Source organism: Giraffa tippelskirchi, chromosome 10, assembly GCF_054371585.1.
Source record: "Giraffa tippelskirchi isolate mGirTip1 chromosome 10, T2T-mGirTip1v1.2.pri, whole genome shotgun sequence".
Taxonomy (NCBI): domain Eukaryota; kingdom Metazoa; phylum Chordata; class Mammalia; order Artiodactyla; family Giraffidae; genus Giraffa; species Giraffa tippelskirchi.
In genome coordinates this window covers 110,032,787-110,055,961 of record NC_137284.1, presented here as the reverse complement: position 1 = coordinate 110,055,961, position 23,175 = coordinate 110,032,787, and the positions used below count along the sequence as shown (strand labels likewise).

General features: G+C 36.6%; 1 protein-coding gene across 9 annotated transcripts in view; it reads right to left on the bottom strand.

The window, feature by feature from the left end:
• Positions 1–23,175, bottom strand: part of PDE1C (phosphodiesterase 1C) — a 594,246-nt gene that overhangs the window by 38,347 nt on the left and 532,724 nt on the right. For 2 of the 9 annotated variants that reach the window (XM_081533593.1, XM_081533596.1), the window contains exon 18: positions 4,946–5,606. The exons of the other annotated variants lie outside the window; for them this stretch is intronic. In XM_081533593.1, the coding sequence (XP_081389719.1) occupies positions 5,593–5,606 (14 nt within the window). In that variant the 3' untranslated portion in view covers positions 4,946–5,592. Of the gene's footprint in view, positions 1–4,945; positions 5,607–23,175 lie in introns of those variants that run through there. 9 annotated transcript variants of the gene reach the window in all.

Below are 23,175 nucleotides of genomic sequence, written 5' to 3'. Positions count from 1 at the left end.
AGAGGAAGGAATCTGGCTGTACAGTGGGCACCACAGTTGATAAAAACCTAACCAAGCTCTACAAATGAAAAACAGCAATTATTTTTAAAAAATTTTTACAGCATATAAAATTGTATAAAAATATCATCAAAGCAAGAAAAAAAGGAAAATGTGTACAGTTCTACCTCTAGATTCAGTTACTGGACAATACCTATGACTGTAGTTTTTTTTTTTTTACCATAAATCTATGTATATTGGTATATGACTATATTCTGTACCATCACACATATACCCATTCAAAGACAAGGACAGTAGCACATAAACACCTACTCCAAGATAGATCACCACAGAGAAGCAAAAACCATACAAGAATGTGCCTCCAGGGCAATCTATTTAAAAGTTATTCCATAGCCATCAGGTTTCTGTCAGTTCAGAAGCTCCCATGAAGATACACAGGTGTGGTTCAGGAAACATGACTGAAGCTGACCAAAGCTGACCGCCTCCAAGATGGCACTGACTGACCTACCACAGCCAGCATTTTATTCCGAGATTGTGAGATCTCCGCAACAGAGACCCTGAGTGAGGGGAAGGGCCCACACTCCACCTCCTGCTTCTCCTGGTTCAGTTGATATCTACCTAGGCTGGGTTCAAGTGATGTCACCCACTGTCAGTGTCAATCCATTTCTGCTTGAGAATAGAAGCCAGAATAAATGTCAATTCATTTCAAATATGTCTGCCAGTATTTTAAAGAAAAAATGGATGAGGTGGAGGAGCGTTAATTAAAATAATCAAGAATTAATAATGTTTAAATTGATGTTCATGAATCTTTCAGTCCGGGTTTCCCACTGCACCCAGACTGAAATTGTTCAATGTGAAAACAAGCTATTTTTTTTTTTTAAACAATTCTTATTTGTTGTAGATTTCCTAGAGGAGCATCCAGGCTTTTGCAGATGTCCAATAAAAAACATGCGGAGGAATTCTTCTCATTTTTCTATACTTCCCTGAACCCAAATTCACTTATTAGATAAACCCTGTCTAAGGTTCTGTAGGCTTGGTTACCAGTTCTAATTTTACTGTCATCTCTGTGCCCACCAGCACTCTTGATGGGAAGAAAACCTTAACAAATGAAATCTGGTCTTGGTGGGTAATGTGTCTTTTGGTTCTCGGAGGGCTATTTTATACAAATACAGTGCTGTTCATTACAATTTTTTCATTAAGTTCATTTTCTTAAATGATAATGAGGCCTTTAATCATGGATCACTGTCAATGAATTACAAACATTGCTTTCCACTTATTCATATAGAGGATCCAATATAATATCATTATTGCAACATTATTTCTTTAACATCCAATTTTGCTGTGGCTCAGTACTACGACAACCATAATATTGGCAAAGCACTTACTCCCCACACTGCACATATACAACCTTCTACTCACTTCAAGAAAGCCTATTTTGTATTTCAAATGTTACAACTTGGATTGTAAATAAATCCACTGGTAATGGTGTCATCATCCCTTTTGGAAGAGCATTTTCATATAATCCTGTTTTTGCTTTTAGATTTTTCATTTGTTTGCTTTTCTTAAACCCAAAGACCATAAAGTAGTTTTGCTTTTTTTTTTCATAAACTTGACTCTGATAATTTTCCCTGGACTACTTTTAATTTCCAGTCCCTTATAAGAAATTGTGTCACTAGGATATGTCAGCACACACTTAGAAAATAAGCCTTTAGCAATGCGCCTGACAGCTAGAAAACGCTGAATGAATTTTCAGGCAAATGTGAACTTTGTTCGCACTCATAGGTGGCTAGTGAAATTCAGCTGGACAGTTTGGCATGTGTTTCCTGAAGGCTGCCTGTGTGCCAGGCACTGCGCTGGGCCAGTGCTGCAACTCCTGTCAGGATGTGTGGGGATTGTGGAATCAGAATGAAGTTTACTCCCTGAAACCCCCTGTATTGGGAAAGTAATACTATATACATAGGTTTTAATCTCAGAATCTGCTCTCCTTATGAGAGAAGATTTGTGGCCTTTTTTTCTTTTCTTTTCCTCTTTACTCCATGGGGAATGTTATGGAATCATTTCTATCATGAAAGTCTCTGCTCAGAAGTTAAGAATAGAAAAAAATATATTACATATTCTTCTTATTTATCTATCTAAAGAAAAGTGATCCATGACAGAAGTGATATTAAAAAACCAGTATGCTTACTCCTAAAATATGGATTGGTCTCCACAGTTTTATCTGCTCTCTGTCTCACATTCTGTGATAATATTGCTCTCTACTTTTTATTTTTCATACTTACTAGAGGCATCATTTCAGGTGGAAAATATAACGTAATGGTTTTAACTCTGAAAATGGAATGAACAGGTGCACTGCATTGTTTTTTGGCTCTGAGATGTCTAGATATCATTTTATTGTTTAAGCATATCAGGTCCTTAATGTGATCCTGTCTGAAGTCTTCAATGTTTTTTCAAAGCTCCAGGAATGAAATGGACAAAGGAAGAAAAATCCACTTGAATTTAATGGGTTAGAAATGAATCTCTTGCCTGCTCCCATAAGCAACTAGGGCTTTAGAAAGGCTGGTGTGAATAAAAGCTGGAACAAAGTCCTGCCTATGGATGGGTCATTATGGCACCAAAACGTACCACATCAACAAAATGTGGCTGTAAAGCTATTTGGTGACATGGGGACCCAAACTGTAGGGGCTAACTCGGGGCTACATGTCACTTTCCACCCAGGAACACATAGAACTGGTGGTTTGTCACTGGTGGGAATGTCCCTAGTACTCTCCCCACATACCAATTAATTCTGAACTTAGGTGTGTAAGTCTTTGCTTTTTATGTGACAACAGAGTAAGATGTCATAACCCATGCAATGGAAAAATGTGCATCCCACATTGCTGCTCAACTTGGAGGAAGCTGTCTGTGTCAAAAGAAGGGAAAAGACCACAGAGAGTGAGCTAGAACTGGGGAAACGCTGGTGTTACAGGCAATACCGATGGCTTACCAGCTCCAGTATCAATTTATAGCACAGTAATACATTTTTTGGAGAAGGCAATGGCAACCCACTCCAGTACTCTTGCTTGGAAAATCCCATGGATGGAGGAGCCTGGCGGGCTGCAGTACATGGGGTCGCTAAGAGTCAGACACGACTGAGCGACATCACTTTCACTTTTCACTTGCACGCAATGGAGAAGGCAATGGCAGCCCACTCCAGTGTTCTTTCCTGGAGAATCCCAGGGAAGGTGGAGCCTGGTGGGCTGCCGTCTATGGGGTCGCACAGAGTCGGACACGACTGAAGCGACTTAGCAGCAGCAGCAGCAGCAATACATTTTTAAATTATAAAAACAGATAATTTTGTTTTTACTCAATGTCCCTTCAAAACAGTTTTTAAGGATTTAAAAATAAGAGTTACATGGAGCTAATCTTTTATCACACTGAGTGTTCCAAGCAGAGTGATATCCTGAATAAAATTCTCTTCTCACTTTTTTCCAGCTAAATTAATGACTTAAAGCAAATGAAAAGCATTTCCGTCTTTATTGGTGCTAGAAAAAAATGGCTATATTCCTATTTCGTTTTCAAATATTGTTTAGTCTTGTGTGTTAGAGTATAAAAGGGAAGCTGTAGGCATTGTATTTCGACTGGCTGCAAAGCTGTATGTAGAAAACTACAGAATTGAAATGAGGTCAGAGGTTCAAGTTCCAAGGTCAAGAACTGACACGCACTGGTTGTGTTTCATGCCTGTCTAAAACCATCTCAAACAGCACAGTTTGCAAATCAATGTCCCGTGCACTGAATGGAGTTCATAGGCATGTTTTCTTTGGCTAGCACAGTGTTTATACATTTCCGAATTAGTTGCCAATATTAAAAATTTTTGGAGAGGGTTTATAGACAATCTTAGATATCTTGGCCCCTTATTTCTACCTAATCTCACAGCTGCCAGCCACTGCCCCCCTGGGGCAGCACACACCCTACCCCCCTTCCTCACAGCCCCCACTGCCTCTCTGATACCCAGGCCCCTGACTGACTGCCATTTATCACAGTCACTCTGATATTATGGCTTGTTTCACTCATTTACCTGACCTGCTAGGCTTCTGATTTGAATTTGTAATCACTTGATTTACGGTGGTCACTGTTAGGAAAAGAGGAGGAGCAACAGAAAGCCCTGTGTTCTTACCAAGCAAAATGTAAATCTGATCTAAGAACCCTGCTCGAATATCAGTACATGACTGTACTCTGTACCACAGAGTTCTCCAAATCTTTCTGTCGGGGATATTTCAGTGCGACAAAAGGCCCTGTAGACTATATATACAGTCCCCCTCTTTCTGTCTGAATATCAGCATTTTGCCTTCATATTGAGAGGATTTTTTTGAGTGTCTGTCTTTGTGCTTTTTAATGTGGAAATTAAATTTGCAAAGAGGAATACATTCAAGCCTATCATCTAGCTCTCTCTGTTCCTCTCTCTGATCCTCCTCCATCACCAGCATATTCATGTGATTTCTCCTTAGGAAGTCCTCAAAGATTCCTTTGTGAACCACAACCACACTGTAAGGATCAGTTTCATCCAAATCACACCATTTAAATCCACAAAATTACTTGCCTTGCACTCCATTGGATCTCATGTGTGACTTGGTTTCAGGGGGCTGTATTTTTATTCTCTTTCAGGGCTACTTCTACTATTCTTATGTTTGATTTGTGCTATTAATCATCTCCTATTAAAGGCTCACTAAAATGAAAAAAAAACTTATTGAACATATTTCCCTGATACTAATTCCCTTAGTGCTTCCCTGAATAGAAAGAACAGTGATGAAGTCAAACCATACATATTCAAAAGAAGAGAACCAGCCAGTGGTAAAAATTTCAGTAACCACATAGTTATGATACCCAGTGAAAACACTGGGTTTACTACCTGAACAATATGGCCATGAGCTGAAACATTCAGGTTTATATTAATGAATACACATGTAAATTAACCATCAAATAAAGAAAATCTTCTTTTTTATAAAACAAAAAGAATTTCAAATTACACAAATGGAAAGAAAAGCATGAGAACAATTTCTAAGTCTGAAAGAAAAGTGGAGAGAAAAGGATGCTTTTGACTCAGAAAATGAACAACCAGAGACTGAAATTATAGTCTTATCTGTGATGAAGGCCAGCTTGGCTACATCCACCATCAGTAACCAGTGCAAAAATAACAATATATAAATAAATACAGTGGCAATTCCTGTGTGTGTGGCTTTCTCAGGCCTCTCTCAGCATTTCCAGGATGTCCACTCCCACCAGGCCAGACAGGTGCCTTGAAAGCCAGAGCATTAGCAAAGAATTTTGAGGAAGTCCCTTCATGTTATTGTTTGTACAAAAATCAGAATTGTGTTGTTTGCTTGGGCTGTGCAGGGGAAGGGGTGTTCCTCCAGAGTTCTAAGACCTCAAACCGGCTCCCAGAAAGTCATCTCCTAGAAGGAGATGGCATGAGAGAAGGCCAAGTGCAGGGGGACTTGATTTTGAAAGTTGTACACCTTCCCCATATATGGGTCTTTGTGGAAGGAGAAGAGAATGAAGAAGCTCAGCTAAAATGATGCAAGACATTGGCAGCCTCTCTTATTGTCTATGAGGTGTGTTTTACTCTTCTGAATCTGAAAAAAAGAAAAAGAAAAAGAAAAGTGTCAATGCTGCCTTTCCCCCCCTTCTCCACCCTTCAGGTCTGAGAAGAAAATCTGAGGGACAAAAAAAGGGGGGATCAATTACACATTTCAATACTCATCATTGACATCTCCTTTGCAACACAACTGTTCTATTCATAAAGGAGAAATCTTAGTGGAGAATTTTAAACACTGGTTACTTTGAAAGCCTTTAATAATACTTGTCTTTAACTAGAGCATCACATATTTGGTTCATGCAATATGGATATTAAGATACCTTATTTTGCAATTAGAATGACAATGACTGCCAGATCTGGTCAATTTGCCTCTGGGGTCAGCAGGATTGAAAGAAATCAGGTTCACCTAATCCCAATCATTTCCATAAAGCTATGTTCCTCTATCAGGATCCATAGCTATCTGCAGGAAGATGTTTCACACCTGACTAGAGACTCCCTGAAGGCAGGGAACATATCTTCTTTATCTTTATAACTCTTCTTGCATGTAGTGCAATGCCGGACACATAGCATATGCTTAACAAATGCTTCCCCAAAAGATTCAAAGCAAGATGAGTTTCAATGAAATTATTGAGCAAATGGATAAATTACCTGAATTCTCTACTGGGCCTAGAGTGAGGTGGTGGAAGAAGACAAAGATTTTAACAGGACTCATTAATGGAAATAAACAATATTGGATTTTTTTTCACATGTTCTACTCTATACCATGCAACCCTCAGTGGACTTGAACAAGATTTCTATAAAGCAAGCAAACAAATATTATTACGGTTGCTTCCCCTAAGTGTTGTGTGCTCTGTAAATCAGCATGCCTCACGGGGAGAGAGGGGTCCCTCCTGTGCAAGGTTCCAGAGGGATAGGAGACTGTAAGAGGATAACATCATCATCTCCAGAAATGCTAGGAGTCATTAAAGGACAAGAAAATTTCCCTTTCAACTTTAAAGACAAAGATACTCCCCTAAACAAGACTGAGTTGAAATTAGGTACAAACTAGTCTGGAGATAGGAGAGCTCTTTCTGATCTATTGTAATTATGGTCAATTCTCAAATTTTTCAGGGGCCATTGATCCAGGCCTCCTGTGGTTCCTCTTTCTTCATTCTGGTCCTGCGTGTGTTTACTCTCCATTAGCACCTCCACCCATTTGGGAGAAATAATAGAGAAGAGAAAAACTTCTGACCAACCACTTCACTCTGATTCTAGCTGGATCAGTGAGAGAAGTTGCCAGTCGCCTCAGGGGAACTTGCAAGTGACAGAAAGAGGTGAAACAAAAGCGGAAATCAAGGATTAGAAACTTTCCAATGTTTCTGATCATTTCTATGAAGTTTGGGCCTAGGGGGAATTGCAAGACAGGAATGACTCCTTAACACTTTGGCCCTGTCATTATCAGTCTGGGGTCATACGTAATGAGACTCCTTTAATTTGTAGATGGTTATTATAGTTCCAATCACCTCAAGAGATGTGCCCAGGCCCTCACATGTAAAACTCAATTTTGTTATGACAATACAAGGTTAGGTTTAACTTTTTACTAAATGATTGATTGGTTGGAAAGAAGCTAGAGATAGCTGATATGGATCACTGTCACACTCAGTAACCTCCAGTTAGCCAAAAACGAAAGTCATGTACTTTCTGAGTCATGCAGTCTGGGTTTGTAGAGGCTGTCCTGACTGCTGCATCTCAGAGATGGAAGAGGTCCATCCAGGGTGTCAATAGAACCCAAAAGCCCTTGAGAGGAGATCTTCCTCCCTGGGTAGTCACTGCTTCCAAATGATATGCGGAGTGGCTGGCTATGAATCTCTACCCTCCCCTCCTCAGCCTTCTGGCCAAGGGAGTAGGAAAGGAGTTAGTCAAGGAGTAGCAAAGAGGGGTAAATAAAGGTGGCTTGTATGTTTAAGCTCTGCCTTGTTCGCTGTCACTAAATACAACCAACAGTAAACGAGGAAGAGGTTGGGTCTGTGACCTGGGTGACTGTCCTCAGACTTCCCAAATGCATGCTCTCTCTAAATATGAATCTCTTAGGGCACTCAGCCTACAGTGTCTATCTGTAGGAAGATGTCCCATCCCAGACTGTAGACTACTTGAGGGCAAGGAAAATACCTTATTTATCTTTATAACTACTCTTTAAAAAAAAAAAAGTTTTATTGGAGTATAGTTGATTTATAATTCTGTATTACTTTCTGTTGCACAGAACAGTGAGTTATACATATACCTATGTTCACTATTTCTTCTTAGATTCTTTCCCCATATAGGTCATTACAGAATTTTGAGTCGAGTTCCCTGTGCTATAGAGTATAACTCCTCTTGAATGTAGTACAATGCCTGACACACAGCATATACTCAGCAAATTATTGTTGTTTCATAGAAAGGCAGAGAATTAAGTATGAGGTGGGTGGGACAGACAAAGTGTAACGATGAGTAGGAAATCTCTCTCCAACCCTTTTCTAATCCTGACTTTCAAAGTGTGAAATAAAAACGAAATCATAAGTGCACTGATTTTATAATATATTCCATAGCAAATTATGACATGTCAAAAATGTGTACTCCCTATGAAGAAATAGCCCACTGTGCATGACACTCTGTGGGACTAAGCTCCCAGAGAAACAGCACCTGCTTTCCAAGTGGCTTTGACATGCTTGTAAATCTTCTCACTCCACTCTTTCTCTCCTGAGCGTCAAATGTCACAGACTTGCTTTGTTGTGTTTCAGTTTTGTGTATTTGTTTTCAATGTAAACTAAAACTGCATAAGCATTTAAAACTAAAACTGGGTAAAACTACAAAATATATAAAAATGAGGACCTAAAACCAAAGTGTGAGAAATCACTCTGTATTGATCTGATTTACATGACTATTTTTGTTATAGCTGCTTTGAATTCCATTGATTGTAAATCGATATTGGCTTTTTGGAGGCCACAAAAAGTAGTTAAACTCAGTCATCTTTTTAAGAGTGATTGATGAACTGAAATGGAAAATATCTTCACTCGATTTGGGAAAATTCAAGAAAATATCGAAGTAAGTGCCTCCTCCTCACCAGCCCCTAGACAAAACTCCTCACATTTCATAGTGAGGCAGCCATGTGGATTCTGAAGCCTTAAGTGTGTGGTTGTATGAATTCACAGAAAGGTATTTACTCCAAGGGAATGAACAGTAAAGAATGTTTCAGCAACTTCATTTAAAGAAATAGAAGATGGAGATTTACAACAATGTGGCCCTATTCTTCCCTTCTCAGGTTGCTCCTAGAGGTAAGTAGAGATGCTACAGAAAATCATTTGGTTTAAAGATAGCTGTTTTAAGAGGCTTAAAGTTCAGATTTGATTTGACTCCAGATATGTGTTTAGCAGGCATATTGTTTATTCCTAGATCACAAGCTGAATATCTACAAGGCAGGCCTCATAGAATCTGGCACTGGTTTTAAAAACATACTTTTACTTTTCATTTTTCTTGGGCTTGATTTTTTTATCACCTGATTCAACTATCACCCAAGCTCAAAAGAAAGCTGACTTGGCTAAGCACAGAGTTGGAATTAAACCAGATTTTCAAGTCCCAGGAATCCTTCTAGAGCTGCCTCTCCATGGAGTCAACTTTCTACAAAAATAACAAAGTGATACCATAAGCAATAGAAAGAGCTGTAAAAGGCTAAATAAAAAAAACAGAAACAAAAACAAAAACCTGCAGAAGAATAAATGTGGTAAAACTAAACCCAATTTAAAATATCTAGTAGAATTTCTGTGGGGCTTATAAGCAGGTCCTGGTTTTGTTTTGTTTCTTAATAATGAGGAAATACTAAAAACAAACTAACATTGCTTAGAGATAGGCATTGTTTTCAATCTTCTAGGTCGTAAGTGCAAGACAGCTATTTTATTCTTTCTCTTTTTTTTGGCTGCAGCATGTGGGATCCTAGTTCCCTGACCAGGGATCAAACCCAAGCCCCCTGCATTGGTCATGCAAAGTCTCAACCACTGGACTTCCAGGAAAGTCCCAAGACAGCTATTTTAAATGGTTACCACCAAAACCGCAAAGCATACATGCATGCTTTCTCCTTGCCCCACATGATAGAGAATGTGATTATTCTAAATAATTCTAACGAATTATTCTAAATTAATTTTACTGCATATAATACCAAGGCTATAGCTCTCCTAAGACAGGTAGATGAATGGATGGATGATGGATGGAGAGAATAAATGGATGATACACTAAATTTGTAGGAATATAATTTCCTGAAACTTTACCTATGCCATCATTTCCTCATTTCCTAACATTTACCCATTTGATCCAAATATACAGAGTAAGTACAAAGGATAGTAGTTCTTAGGTTCAACCCTTGTGACTTTTCTTTGCCTTTTCTTTTGATCCTTGGCATCTGTGGTATCACTGAGAATAATGATCACGTTAACTTTTATCCTTTTACTTGCTGTTTTCTTTCTTCCTTTATGTAGCATGGTTCTTCTTTCCAAACTTAAACTATGTGAACAACTGTTTCTTGTTCTTCTGTCTCATATTGTCCAAGGTATTTTACTGCCATTCTTTGTATTAAGAACCTAGTACTTCAACACTAAAGGAAACCAAATACTCAGCTCACCAAGTGCCCCTGGACCTGACCCCCATTAAGAGGTAAGTAAAAGTCAGGCATTAACAGCTCCTATCACTCCTCTGGGTCAGGGAAGGGCAGAGTTGTCTGCACCCAAGTTTTGTTTCTGATCAGCTTTTGAATCTTTTATTTTTGGAGCCAACAAGAAACCAGAGAATAAGGAAGTCCTTCAGAGAAAGTTAAATGAGGCTGGGATTTTAGGCCTGAAATGTTTTGACTGCTTTTCACATTTTTCCCTATTTTATTAGTTCAGGAAAAGTAAAGATTCAAAATGAATGAAAGGAAAAAAACCAAACATTTATTCTTATTTTTCACTGTGGCTCCAGGCTATAGAGTAAAAATAGCATATATTGTAGATAACTAATACTTATGAAATACAGTTATCATCACTTGGAGATCAGGCTGCCCTTTGGTGTAAAACACTAAGAATAAACACAAAGAGAAAGCTTCTATACTTGTTTGATGTTGCATTTTTAACAACTCTTCTAGCTTGTGGGTGTCTAGAAAATAAAACAGCATTAACAATGGAGATATAGCTAGCTCCTGGCTTTGGCACATATTTCAAAAGCAGCTGTTTATTTTATTTTTTTAATTTTATAATGTTAATAGAGTTTCTTTTGACAAATGTATTGTTGCTTGTGTTTCTCCAATCACTTGCAAAGAATCTGACAGAATACAATTTTTCTAGGGGGAAAACAGATAAATATTTATTTCATGAATACTAAAAAGTTATTTTTAATCCTGAACATCAATAAAAGTAAAAAAAAAAGACAAATCACATTTCCCCAGTAGTTCCAAAATTGTAATCTTCTCTGTCAAACCAGGTTCCTTGAAAAATTCAATGGTACATTAAGAGTGTAACAAAATGTCTAGAAGATAGAGTGAAACAATGAAAGCTTATATACCAATAATTGCTAGGGAAAAGTTGTTTAAAAAGATTAATTTCATCATTAACACAGAGTACATAATATACTTTTATGTGACATTTCTACTATGTAGTTATTTGGTAAGAGACTGGAATCTAAATGGCTATCTGAAAAGCATGAATTGATTTGAGAAGTTTTCTTTACTATAGCACAATTTAATTATTGTAAATGTGCCTATTAACACTGTATTATACATATATACACACACACACATATATTCACATACTATATACATATACACAACCCACATATATGTATATTGTATATATGTATATATATACACACACAAATTCAGTTGCTGTTTGATACTACAAATGTGAATTTCAATAACACAAAACTTACAGGAGTAAATAATAGTTTAATGTCACTTGTTCCTTTTTAATCCATCATGAGGATATCTATTATATATCCTCCTTAAAAAGCACATTCACTGAACCTAGAACTATATTAAAAACACATTGGTTTGAAATGGATGCTTGTAACCAAAAGAGCTAATTCTTCTCATTCACTGTGACTCATCTATGCTAGAGCCGTGTGGATGTCACAGGTTTTATACTCCTATGCTTTCAAGTGTAACATCCTCAGTAAAAATAAACAAAGAGTTTTTTTTTTTTAATTTCACCCCATTTGACCACTTCCAACCCATATACAATGGATTGGTTAATAGTTTTCCCCAAAATCCATCCAAAAAAATTATACTGGGTTTTGGTATCGCTGCACTCACAAAACTCTTCTTCTTGGGTCAACCTATAGCAAGGTTTCTAAAATTAATTAGAAACTGGCACTGAAGTTTATCAACAAAAAATTGTAAGTAACAAAAAACCTTTCAGGATCTAATTAGGGTATCTTATCTAGATGCATAAAAATAATAAGAATCTAAAAATAATATTGAAATTCTCTCTTGCATTTATCAACTTTTTGTTGTTTTCCTTTGACAGGGACATTGCAGTAGAGGGTTAAGATATTTGGGTTATCATACAACTTGAGAAAATAATGCATAAAATGTTTTGAAAAAGCACATATTTCATGCCTATTTCTTGCTAAACCACAGCGTTTACTTACTGTTGATGCTCCATATCTTGATACATACAAATATATTAAGTAAATGGGTCACAAGAGTTTTCATGGACAAATGGCTAAGGGAAATAGGATATGAACCAGAACATGTGTTGTTATGATGATTTATCTTAGTTGGGACCAAGGGCACTCCAGATGTTTGGTCCTGTAAACTGATGGAAAATAAGGATCCTAGATTTTCATGTGGAAGGAAATTCCTTCATTAAAAAAATAGAGGAGAGGAAAAGATGGCAGAGAAGTAGGTGGACATGGAGTACATCTCTCTCCATGGATACATCAGGAATACACCTTCAGACACAGAAGTGCATGCAGAACACCAGCTGAGAGTGGACAAGAGTAACTGACCAGTGGAAAAGAATATACAGATCCATGCAAAACTCGAGATCAAGCCCTGAGTCTTTGGAGTGGGAGCACTGACTCCAAGACTCTAGACTACCAGAGAACTAACCCCAGGGAGAATCAAATAGTGAGAACTCACACAAAGGAGGCCACTTGAATACAAGGCCCTGTATCACCCAACCACCAGCAGCATGCTGTGCAGGACACCTCATCTAAACAACAAACAAAATAAAAATACAAACCAAATCATCAGCAGACAGGATTACCACACCTCACTCAACCTTGCCCATCAGAGGGAAAACAAACAAACAAAAACTCAGCACAAATCTCACCCTATACGAAGCTTACACAAACCACTGGACCAACCTTAGGAAGGCAGAAACCAAAAGGAAGAAAGAATTCACCCTTGAAGCCTGGGAAAAGGAGACCTCAAACACAATAAGTTAAGAAAAAATAATGAAAAGGCAGAGAAATACTATACAAATGAAGGAACAAATTAGAAACACAGTAGTCCAAATAAATGAAGAGGAAATAGGCAAACTACCTGAAAAAGAATTCAGAATAATGATAGTAAAGATGATAAAAAAACCTTGAAAACAAAATGGAGAAAATGCAAGAATCAATTAACAGAGATCTAGAAGAATTAAGAATAAACATACAAACAACATGATTACTGAAATTAAAAAATACTCTAGAAGGAATCAATAGCAGAATATCTGAAGCAGAAGAACAAGTCAGTGAGCTGGAAGATAAAATGGTGGAAATAACTTCTGAAGAGCAGAATAAAGTAAAAAGAATGAAAAGAACTGAGGATAGTCTCAGAGACCTCTGGGACAATATCAAACACACCAACATTTGAATTATAGGGGTCCCAGAAGAAAAAGACAAAAAGAAATGGTATGACAAAATTTTTGAAGAGATTTAGTTGAAAATTTCCCCAACATGGAAAAGGAAACAATCAAGTCCAAGAAGCACAAAGAGTCCCATACAGGATAAACCCAAGGAGAAACATGCCAAGACACATACTAATCAAACTAACAAAGACTAAACACAAAGAAAGAATATTAAAAGCAGCAAGGGAAAAGCAACAAGTAACATACAAGGGAAACTCGATAAGCTTAACAACTGATCTTTCAGCAGAAAGTCTGCAGGCCAAAAGGGAATGGCAGGATATATTTAAAGTACTGAAAGGGAAAACCTACAGCCAAAATTACTGTACCCGGCAAGGATCTCATTCAAAATTGATGGAGAAATAAAAAGCTTTTCAGACAAGCAAGAGTTACGAGAATTCAGTACCACCAAACCAGCTTTACAACAAATGTTAAAGGGACTTATATAGTCAAGAAATACAACAGAAGGTAAAAGATCTACAAAATCAACCCAAACAATTAAGAAAATGGCAATAGGAACATATATATCAATAATTACTTTAAATGTAAATAGATTAAATGCTCCAACCAAAAGACACAGACTGGCTGAATGGATACAAAAACAAGACCCATATATATGCTGTCTATAAGAAACCCACGTCAGACCTAAAGACACATATAGACTGAAAGCGAGAGGATGGAAAAATATATTCCATGCAAATGGAAAGCAAAAGAAACCTGGAGTAGCAATCCTCATATCAGACAAAATAGACCTTAAAATAAGCATTACAAGAGATAAGGAAGGACACTACATAACGCTCAAGGGATCAATCCAAGCGGAAGACACAACAATTGTAAATATCTATGCACGCAACATAGGAGCACCTCAGTACATGACAAACACTAACAGACATAAAAGGAGAAACTGACAGTAACACAATAACAGTAGGAAACTTTAACACCTCACTCACACCAATGGACAAATCATCAAAACACAAAGTTAATAAGGAAACACAAGTCTTAAATGATACATTAGATGAGATGGATCTCATTGATATCTTCAGGACATTCCATCCAAATGCAGAAGAATACACCTTCTTCTCAAGTGCACATGGAACATTCTCCAACATAGACCACATCTTGGGTCACAAATCAAACCTCAGTAAATTTAAGAAAACTGAAATCATATTAAGCATCTCCTCCAACTACAACACTATGAGAATAGATATCAATTACAAGAAAAACACTGTAAGAAACACAAACACATGGAGATTAAACAACACATTTCTAAATAACCAGCAGGTTACTGAAGAAATCAAAAGGGAAATCAGAAAATTTCTAGAAACAAATGACAATGAAAACATGACAACTCAAAACCTGTGGTATGCAGCAAAAGCAGTTCTAAGAAGGAAGTTTATAGCAATACAATCCTACCTCAAGAAACAAGAAAAACATTGAATAGACAACCTAACTTTACAGTTAAAACAACTGGAAAAAGAAGAACAACAACAAAAAAATTAGCAGAAGGAAAGAAATCATAAAGATCCGAGCAGAAATAATTGAAAAAAGAAATGAAAGAAACAATAGCAAAGATTAATAAAACTAAAAGCTGGTTCTTTGAGAAGATAAACAAAATTGACAAACCTTTAGCCAGACTCATCAAGAAAAAGAGAAGGATCAAATCAACAAAATTAGAAATGAAAAAGGAGAGGTTACAACAGACAATGCAGAAATACAAAGGATTATAAGAGACTATTATGAACAACTATATATGGCAATAAAATGGATAACCTGAAAGAAATGGACAGATTCTTGAAAAGTTCAATCTTCCAAGACTAACCAGGTAGAAATAGAAATTATTAACAACCCAATTACAAGCACTGAAATTGAAGCTGTGAACAAAAATTTCCCAAAAAACAAAAGCCCAGGACCGGATGGCTTCACAGGAGAATTCTATCAAAATTTAGAGAACAGCTAATGCCTATCCTTCTAAAACTCTTTCAAAAAATTGCAGAGGAAGGAACACTTCCAAACTTACTCTATGAGGCCACCATCACCCTGATACCAAAACCCCAAAAAAGCAAACCCAAAAAAGAAAACTATAGGCCAATATCACTGATGAACATAGATACAAAAATCCTCAACAAAATTTTAGCAAACAGAATTCAGCAACACATCAAAAAGCTCATATACCATGATCAAGTTGAGTTTATTCCAGGAATGCAAGGATTCTTCAATATATGCAAATCAATCAATGTGATATACCATACTAACAAACTGAAAGATAAAAACCATATGATAATCTCAATAGATGCAGAAAAAGCCTTTGACAAAATTCAGCACCCATTTATGACTAAAACTCTTTAAAAAATGGGCACAGAAGAAACCTACCTCAACATGCTGCTGCTGCTGCTGCTAAGTCGCTTCAGTCGTGTCCAACTCTGCGAGACCCCATAGATGGCAGCCCACCAGGCTCCCCCGTCCCTGGGATTCTCCAGGCAAGAACACTGGAGTGGGCTGCCATTGCCTTCTCCAATGCATGAAAGAGAAAAGTGAAAGTGAAGTCGCTCAGTCATGTCTGACTCTTAGCAACCCCATGGACTGCAGCCCACCAGGCTCCTCCATCCATGGGATTTTCCAGGCAAGAGTGCTGGAGTGGGATGCCATTGCCTTCTCTTTACCTCACCATAGTAAAGGCCACATATGATAAGTCTACAGCAAACATTATTCTCAATGGTGAAAAACTGAAAGCATTCCCCCTTAGATCAGGAAAAAGACAAGGGTGTTCACTTTCACCACTATTATTCAACATAGTTCTGGTAGTCCTAGCTACAGTAATCAGAGAAGAAAAAGAAATAAAAGGAATCCAGATCAGAAGAGAAGAAATAAAGCTCTCACTGTTTGCAGATGTCATGATACTGCACATAGAAAACCCTAAAGATAGCATCAGAAAATTACTAGAGCTAATCAGTGAATTTATCAAAGTAGCAGGATACAAAATCAATACACAGAAGTCACTTGCATTTCTATATACTAACAATGAAAAATCGGAAAGAGAAATTAAAGAATCAATCCCATTCACCACTGCAACAAAAAGAATTAAATATCTAGGAATAAACTTATCTAAAGAGACAAAAGAACTATACGTAGAAAATTATAAGACACTGATGAAAGAAATCAAAGATGACATAAACAGATGGAGAGATATTCCATGTTCCTGGGCAGGAAGAATCAATATTGTGAAAATGACTATACTACCAAATGCAATCTACAGATTCAATGTGATCCCTATCAAATTACCAATGGCATTTTTCAAAGAACTAGAATAAAAAATTTCACAATTCATATGGAAACACAAAAGACCCCAAATAGCCAAAGCAGTCTTGAGAAAGAAGAATGGAGCTTGAGGAATCAACCTTCCTGACTTCAGATTATACTACAAAGCTATAGTCATCAAAACAGTATGGTACTGGCACAAAAACAGAAATATAGACCAATGGAATAAGATAGAAAACCCAGAAATAAACCCATGCACCTATGGGTACCTTATTTTTGACAAAGGAGGCAAGAATATACAATGGGGCAAAGACAGCCTCTTCAATAAATGGTGCTGGGAAAACTGGACAGCTACATGTAAAAGAATGAAATTAGAACACTTTCTAATACCATACACAAAGATAAACTCAAAATAGATTAAAGATCTAAATGTAAGACCAGAACCTATAAAACTCTTAGAGGAAAACATAGCCAGAACACTCGATGACATAGATCAAAGCAAGATCCTCTATGACCCACCTCCTAGAGTAATGGAAATAAAAACAAAAGTAAACAAGTGGGACCTGATTAAACTTAAAAGCTTTTGCACAGCAAAGGAAACTATAAGCAAGGTGAAAAGACAACCCTTAGAATGGGAGAAAATAATAGCAAGTGAAACAACTGACAAAGGATTAATTTCCAAAATATACAAGCAGCTCATAAAACTCAATGCCAGAAGAGTGGACAACCCGATCAAAAAGTGGGAAAAAGACCTAAACAGACATTTCTCCAAAGAAGAGATACAGATGGCTAACAAACACATGAGAAGATGCTCAACATCGCTCATTATTAGAGAAATGCAAATCAAAACTACAATGAGATATCACCTCACACTGGTCAGAATGGCCATCATCAAAAAGTGTACAACAATAAATGCTGGAGAGGGTGTGGAGAAAAGGGAACACTCTTGCACTGTTGGTGGGAATGTAAACTGATACAGCCACTATGGAAGATAGTAAAAAACAAGAATAAAACAACCATATGACCCAGCAATCTCACTCCTAGGCATATACCCTGAGGAAACCAAATTGAAAAAGACACATGTATCCCATTGTTCATGGCAGCACTAGTAACAATAGCTAGAAGATGGAAGCAACCTAGCTGTCCATCAACAGATGAATGGATAAAGAAGTTGTGGTACATATACACAATGGAATATTACTCAGCTGTAAAAAGGAATGCATATGAGTCACTTCTGATGAGGTGGATGAACCTAGAACTTATTATAGAGAGTAAAGTGAGTCAGAAAGAGAAAGATAAATATTGTATTCTAATGCACATATATGGAATCTAGAAAAATGGTACTGAAGAATGTATCTGCAGGGCAGCAATGGAGAAACAGACATAGAGAATAGACTTATGTACATGGGGAGAGGGGTTATGGAAAGAGTAACATGGAAACTTACATTACCATATGTAAAATAGATAGCAAATGGGAATTTGCTGTATGGCTCAGGAAACTCAAACAGGGGTTCTGTATCAACCTAGAGGGGTGGGATAGGGAGGGAGGTGGAAAGGAGGCTCAAAAGGGAGGGGAGGATATTGTATACCTATGGCTGATTCATGTTGAGATTTGACAGTAACAACAGTAAACAACAAAATTCAATTGTTCTTCAATAAAAAAATAAATTAAAAAGGAAACTAGAAAAAGAAATAGACCTACTTCTGTCAATCCACAGAATGCTACAATGAAACTAACAAATGCTATCCCCTGAGAAGAAAGAAGTAAAAAAACCCAAAGGATCAGATTAACTATTTGTAGAAACTACCTCACAGCAGTAGTGTTGACTTTAGCAGCATGATCAATGGTGAAGTGTACTGTAAATCATTCATTGTTAAAACCAGTTTAGCACTACAGTCTCACAGGTTTAATTTTTAAAGTAAATTAGAAAGGATTCAAAATTATTATTATAGTAGCATCATCTTGCATATGAGAGAAAAGCACAGGGTACCAACTAGTATTCCCAGAACTGTTCATCATCTTTGGCCTATATTACCCACCAAGGTTCATGATCTGGGCATACTTTGGGGAGTATGCAGAGTTAATGATAATATGTTAGGCTTATATGATAGGCAAATAAAATAAGAAAAACAAGTTTGAGGATCTCTGCCTTAAAAACAAAGAAGTTTCATCAAGATCAAGGTCCAGGCAAGCAAAGACTGAAAATTAACAGTGTGAATCTATCCCAAATATCAACATATCTGATATTGAGTGTGAGATCCAAAAGGAGACTATATGTAAAATGAGTGCCATGGAGGGCTGCCTCTTGCACCATCAGGATCTAGGGTACACAAGATCGTCCCTATTCACTTTTCTTGGCACCCTCATCCCAAACGCAGAGACAGAAGTTTCAAGACATTCTACTTTCAAGTTACAATGCATCAACTAACTTCCCCTACACCCCTACATTCTCAGCTTACCAGACAACTTTCTGGTATGAACTGACCTCCTAAGTAGCTTTTCCTTCAGGAGAAAGAAACCACTGACTGGCTAGTAGATGTGAGCATTACAGTGTACGTGAAGGATATATTTTATAGTAAAATGGCAATCAAAACAACACATTGGTCACAAGTATGCATTTCAGTGTCAACAAATCTATAGCAGAATCCACCTTTAATTTACTGTCAATATGGAATTTATTTGTCTGACAATGTCAAAAGCAAGATATCCATATACATGTGGATCTGGAACTTCTAGTCTCTTCCACTGACCTATTTCTCTATCTGGATGCCAATACTATACTGCCTTGATTATTATAGATTTATAAGTCTTGAAAGCAGGCTTACCTGTTTAGTCTTCCAACTTTTTCCTTCGTTTCCCAAGCTACTTTGTCTATTCTGAGTACTTTGCATTTGCATATAAATTTTAAAATGAGCTTATCAATTTCTACCCCAAAAGCTTGCTAGGATTTTAATGGATGTCATGGAATCTATAGATCAATTTAGAAAGAACTTAAATTTCAACTATCTCTGGAAAGTACTCAGAAACTAAATAATATACTACTAAATAGTCCTTACATCAATGTAGAAGTAAAAATAAAAATTAGAAAATATTTTGAACGAAATGTGAATAAAAATGCAACATATCAAAGTTTGTGGCATTTTACTAAATAAAACAATATTTAGAGGGAATATACAGCATTATGCTTAGTGTTAATCTATAGTCTTGCTATTTGTTTCCTATTTGTCTCTTCTATTCTTTGTTCTCATTTTTTTCTACCTTCTTTTGGATTACTTATTCTTATGATTTCATTTTATCTCTTTTGGCTTATTAGTTACATGTCATTATTTTGTTATTTTACTAATTGTTTTAGAGTTTATGGTAAATGCTCTTAATCTATCTCAATCTACTTTCAAATGATATTGAATCACTTCATGTATAATATCAGAACTTTACAATAGCATATACATTTTTCCTCTCCAGATTTTTATGCTATTTTTGTCATATATTTGTTTTATATATACTATAACCCAAAATATATTTTGTTCAAATAGTCAATTAGTCAAGGTATTTAAATGATAAGAAAAAATATTGTATATTTATCCATCTAGTTACCATTTTTAGTGCTCCTCAATACTTTGATACATCTGGCATTAGCCACCTTTCTGCCATTCTTTATCATTTCTTGTAGTGTAGGTCTACCAGAAATGAATTCTTTCAGTTTTTATATCTGAAAGATATTTTTGCTGGGTATAGAATTTTTGATCAAAATTTTTCTCTTAACCCTTTATGGATGTTGCTCTACTATCTTCTCATTTGCATTGTTTCTGATGAGATATCTCCTGTTATCCTTATCTTTGTTCATCTCTATATATGTATCTTCTTTTCTCCAGCTGTTTTAAAATTTTTTCTATTCATTACTGGTTTGGAGTAATTTGATTATGATAAGCTTTTGGTATAATTTTCTTCATATTCCTTGTCCTTGTGTTTTATTGTGATTCTTAAGCCAATGGACTTATAGTTTTCATCATTCAGCAAAATTTTAGCCATGACTTCATCAAATATTCTTTCCTTCTTTCTCTCTTCTTTACTTTAGGACTCCAGTTACACATACATTAGGCTGCTTGAAGGTGCCTTACAACTCACTGAGGCTGTTTACAATTTCTATGCTTGTTTTCTGTGTTTCATTTCAGATAATTTCTATTGCTAGTTCTCACTACTCTTCTACAATGTCTAATCACACCCGGTGTATTTGTTATTAACCCCATCCAGTGTTAGTTAGTTAATATCATCCAGGATATTTTTCATATCAGACCTTGTAGTTCTCACCTCTAGACATTTTGATTTTATCTTTTGTGTATCTTTCATGTCTCCACTCATCTTTCAAACATATCGGCAACAGTTTTAAGAACTACTTTAAAGTTCTTGTCTGCTAATTCTAACATCTGCTTGAGTTCTGGGTTGGTTTCAATTGGTTGCTATTTTATTCTTATGGATAGTATTTTCTTGCTTCTTTGCATGTCCAGTAACTTTTAATTGGATGTTAGACATTGTGAATTTTAGCTTGTTGGATACTATATATTTTTACACACACACACACACACACACTCACAAAACCCTCATTCTGGGATGCAGCTATTTGGAAACACTTCGATCCTCTTATATCTCGATTTTAAGAAATGTATGGCAGAAAAACCAATACAATATTGTAAAGCAATTATCCTTCAATTAAAAATAAATTTTAAAAAATATATAAAAATTTTTTTAAAGATTTGTTAGGTGAGACTAAAGCAACATTTAGCCTACAAGTAATTATTCCCCAGCTAAGGCAAGACAATTAATGAGTATTATAACCAATTCTCTTTAAATTATGAAGGATTCTAATCTGGCTAGAGGGAATAGGCACTTTTACTGCTCTTTGTGAAGTGTAAAGATCAGGACTGTTCCCTTTAGACCTCTTGAATGGTTTGTTCCTGGTCTCAGGTAGTTTCCTCATTGAATGGATCCATCAGTACTCTGATGAATGCTCTTCAGATTTCTACAGTTCTATCTCTCGGCAGCTCTATTCTCTCTGATATTTTATCCTGTTAATCATAGCCACTTTAGCCTCCTTGGATCCTCAGTCAACTCCTCAGCTCAAGGAGTCCCTCAGGTCTGCCTGGAAATCCACTAATTGCAGTAAGCTGAGGCAATTGTAGGCTCAACTTCATTTGCTTCTTGTCTCTTAGACTGTTTTCATTTCATGATGTCCAATATTTCTTAATGTCTTCATCTCTTGAAAATCATTCTTCCACATACATTGTCTTTATTAAAAAATGTTTCAAGTGGAAGGGTAAATCTAATTCTTGGTCATCCTCTTTGGAGAAGCAGATGTCAACTCTTCACAACTGACCAAAATTTCATGAACCAACATCTTTAAGCATTCTACTTTTCAGAACATTCAATAAAGGATAAATTCCTGCTGCACTGCCCCACTGGGACTTGATAAATAACCTTGCAGGGCCTAATTATAATCAATCATTTGAGAGACACAAACAGTGGCTGTCTCTTATATCTCTGTTAATGCAGTGAAGTAAAGTTAAGGGCAACTTCATATGTCTGGGCAACTATGAAAATTATAGCTATGCTATTTCAAACATGACTAAAAACACATTGAAAATAATTCATTCACATAGTACCTTACAAGTCTTCCAATGACCATGTAAAACTTTAGGCCCTGAGAGAATCTTGGCTCAGAAGCCTAGATCTTTTTATGTTAGTACATTTCTCCCTAAGAATAAACAAGGTATTTGTCAAAGAGCATTCATTCTTTGAAGTCAGTTAGAAAAATTAGTGCTGCAGGGTATTAAACAGTACTTCAGTAGCCTGACAGAGATAATTTACAATTGCAATGTGTTCATTATGCCAGTATGTAATTTACCCCTTTCAGCACATGCTCCTTCCCTCTCTGTCTGCCACCGTTCATTGGAATTTGGGAATAACCAACTGTGGTCTAGTTTCCACTGGGTTTCTTTCTGAACGTCTACAATATTGAAACTTCTAAATAGAGTGGGTTTGATCACACTGGGCACTGAATTGTGCTTGGACACTCCCTTTCAAAAATGAGAGCTGGTTCCCAGGGGTTGTACTAAGGTAAGGGTAGGGACATTAAAAATAGTTAAATTGACTCCCCTTGGTCATCAGATGTAGTAAGAGCCATTAAAAAGAAATGTTCAAAGTGTTTCTGTTTGTCACTAGATAGTTTCTAAAAATCAACATATCTAACTGATATACATATCATTTTTAGGAAAACTAACATATATTGAGCATTTACCATATAGACGGCAATGTTCCAGGTGTTTTCCAACCCCTATGAAGAATCTTTATCACCATTCTTATAGATGATAAAGACAGAAGTGCAGTAAGATTATAATTCATCCAAGGTCACAGGACTACCACTATTGTTGGCACAGGAACCTAGATCTTTCTGATCTAAATCCATGCTCTAAGAACAATGCAATGCT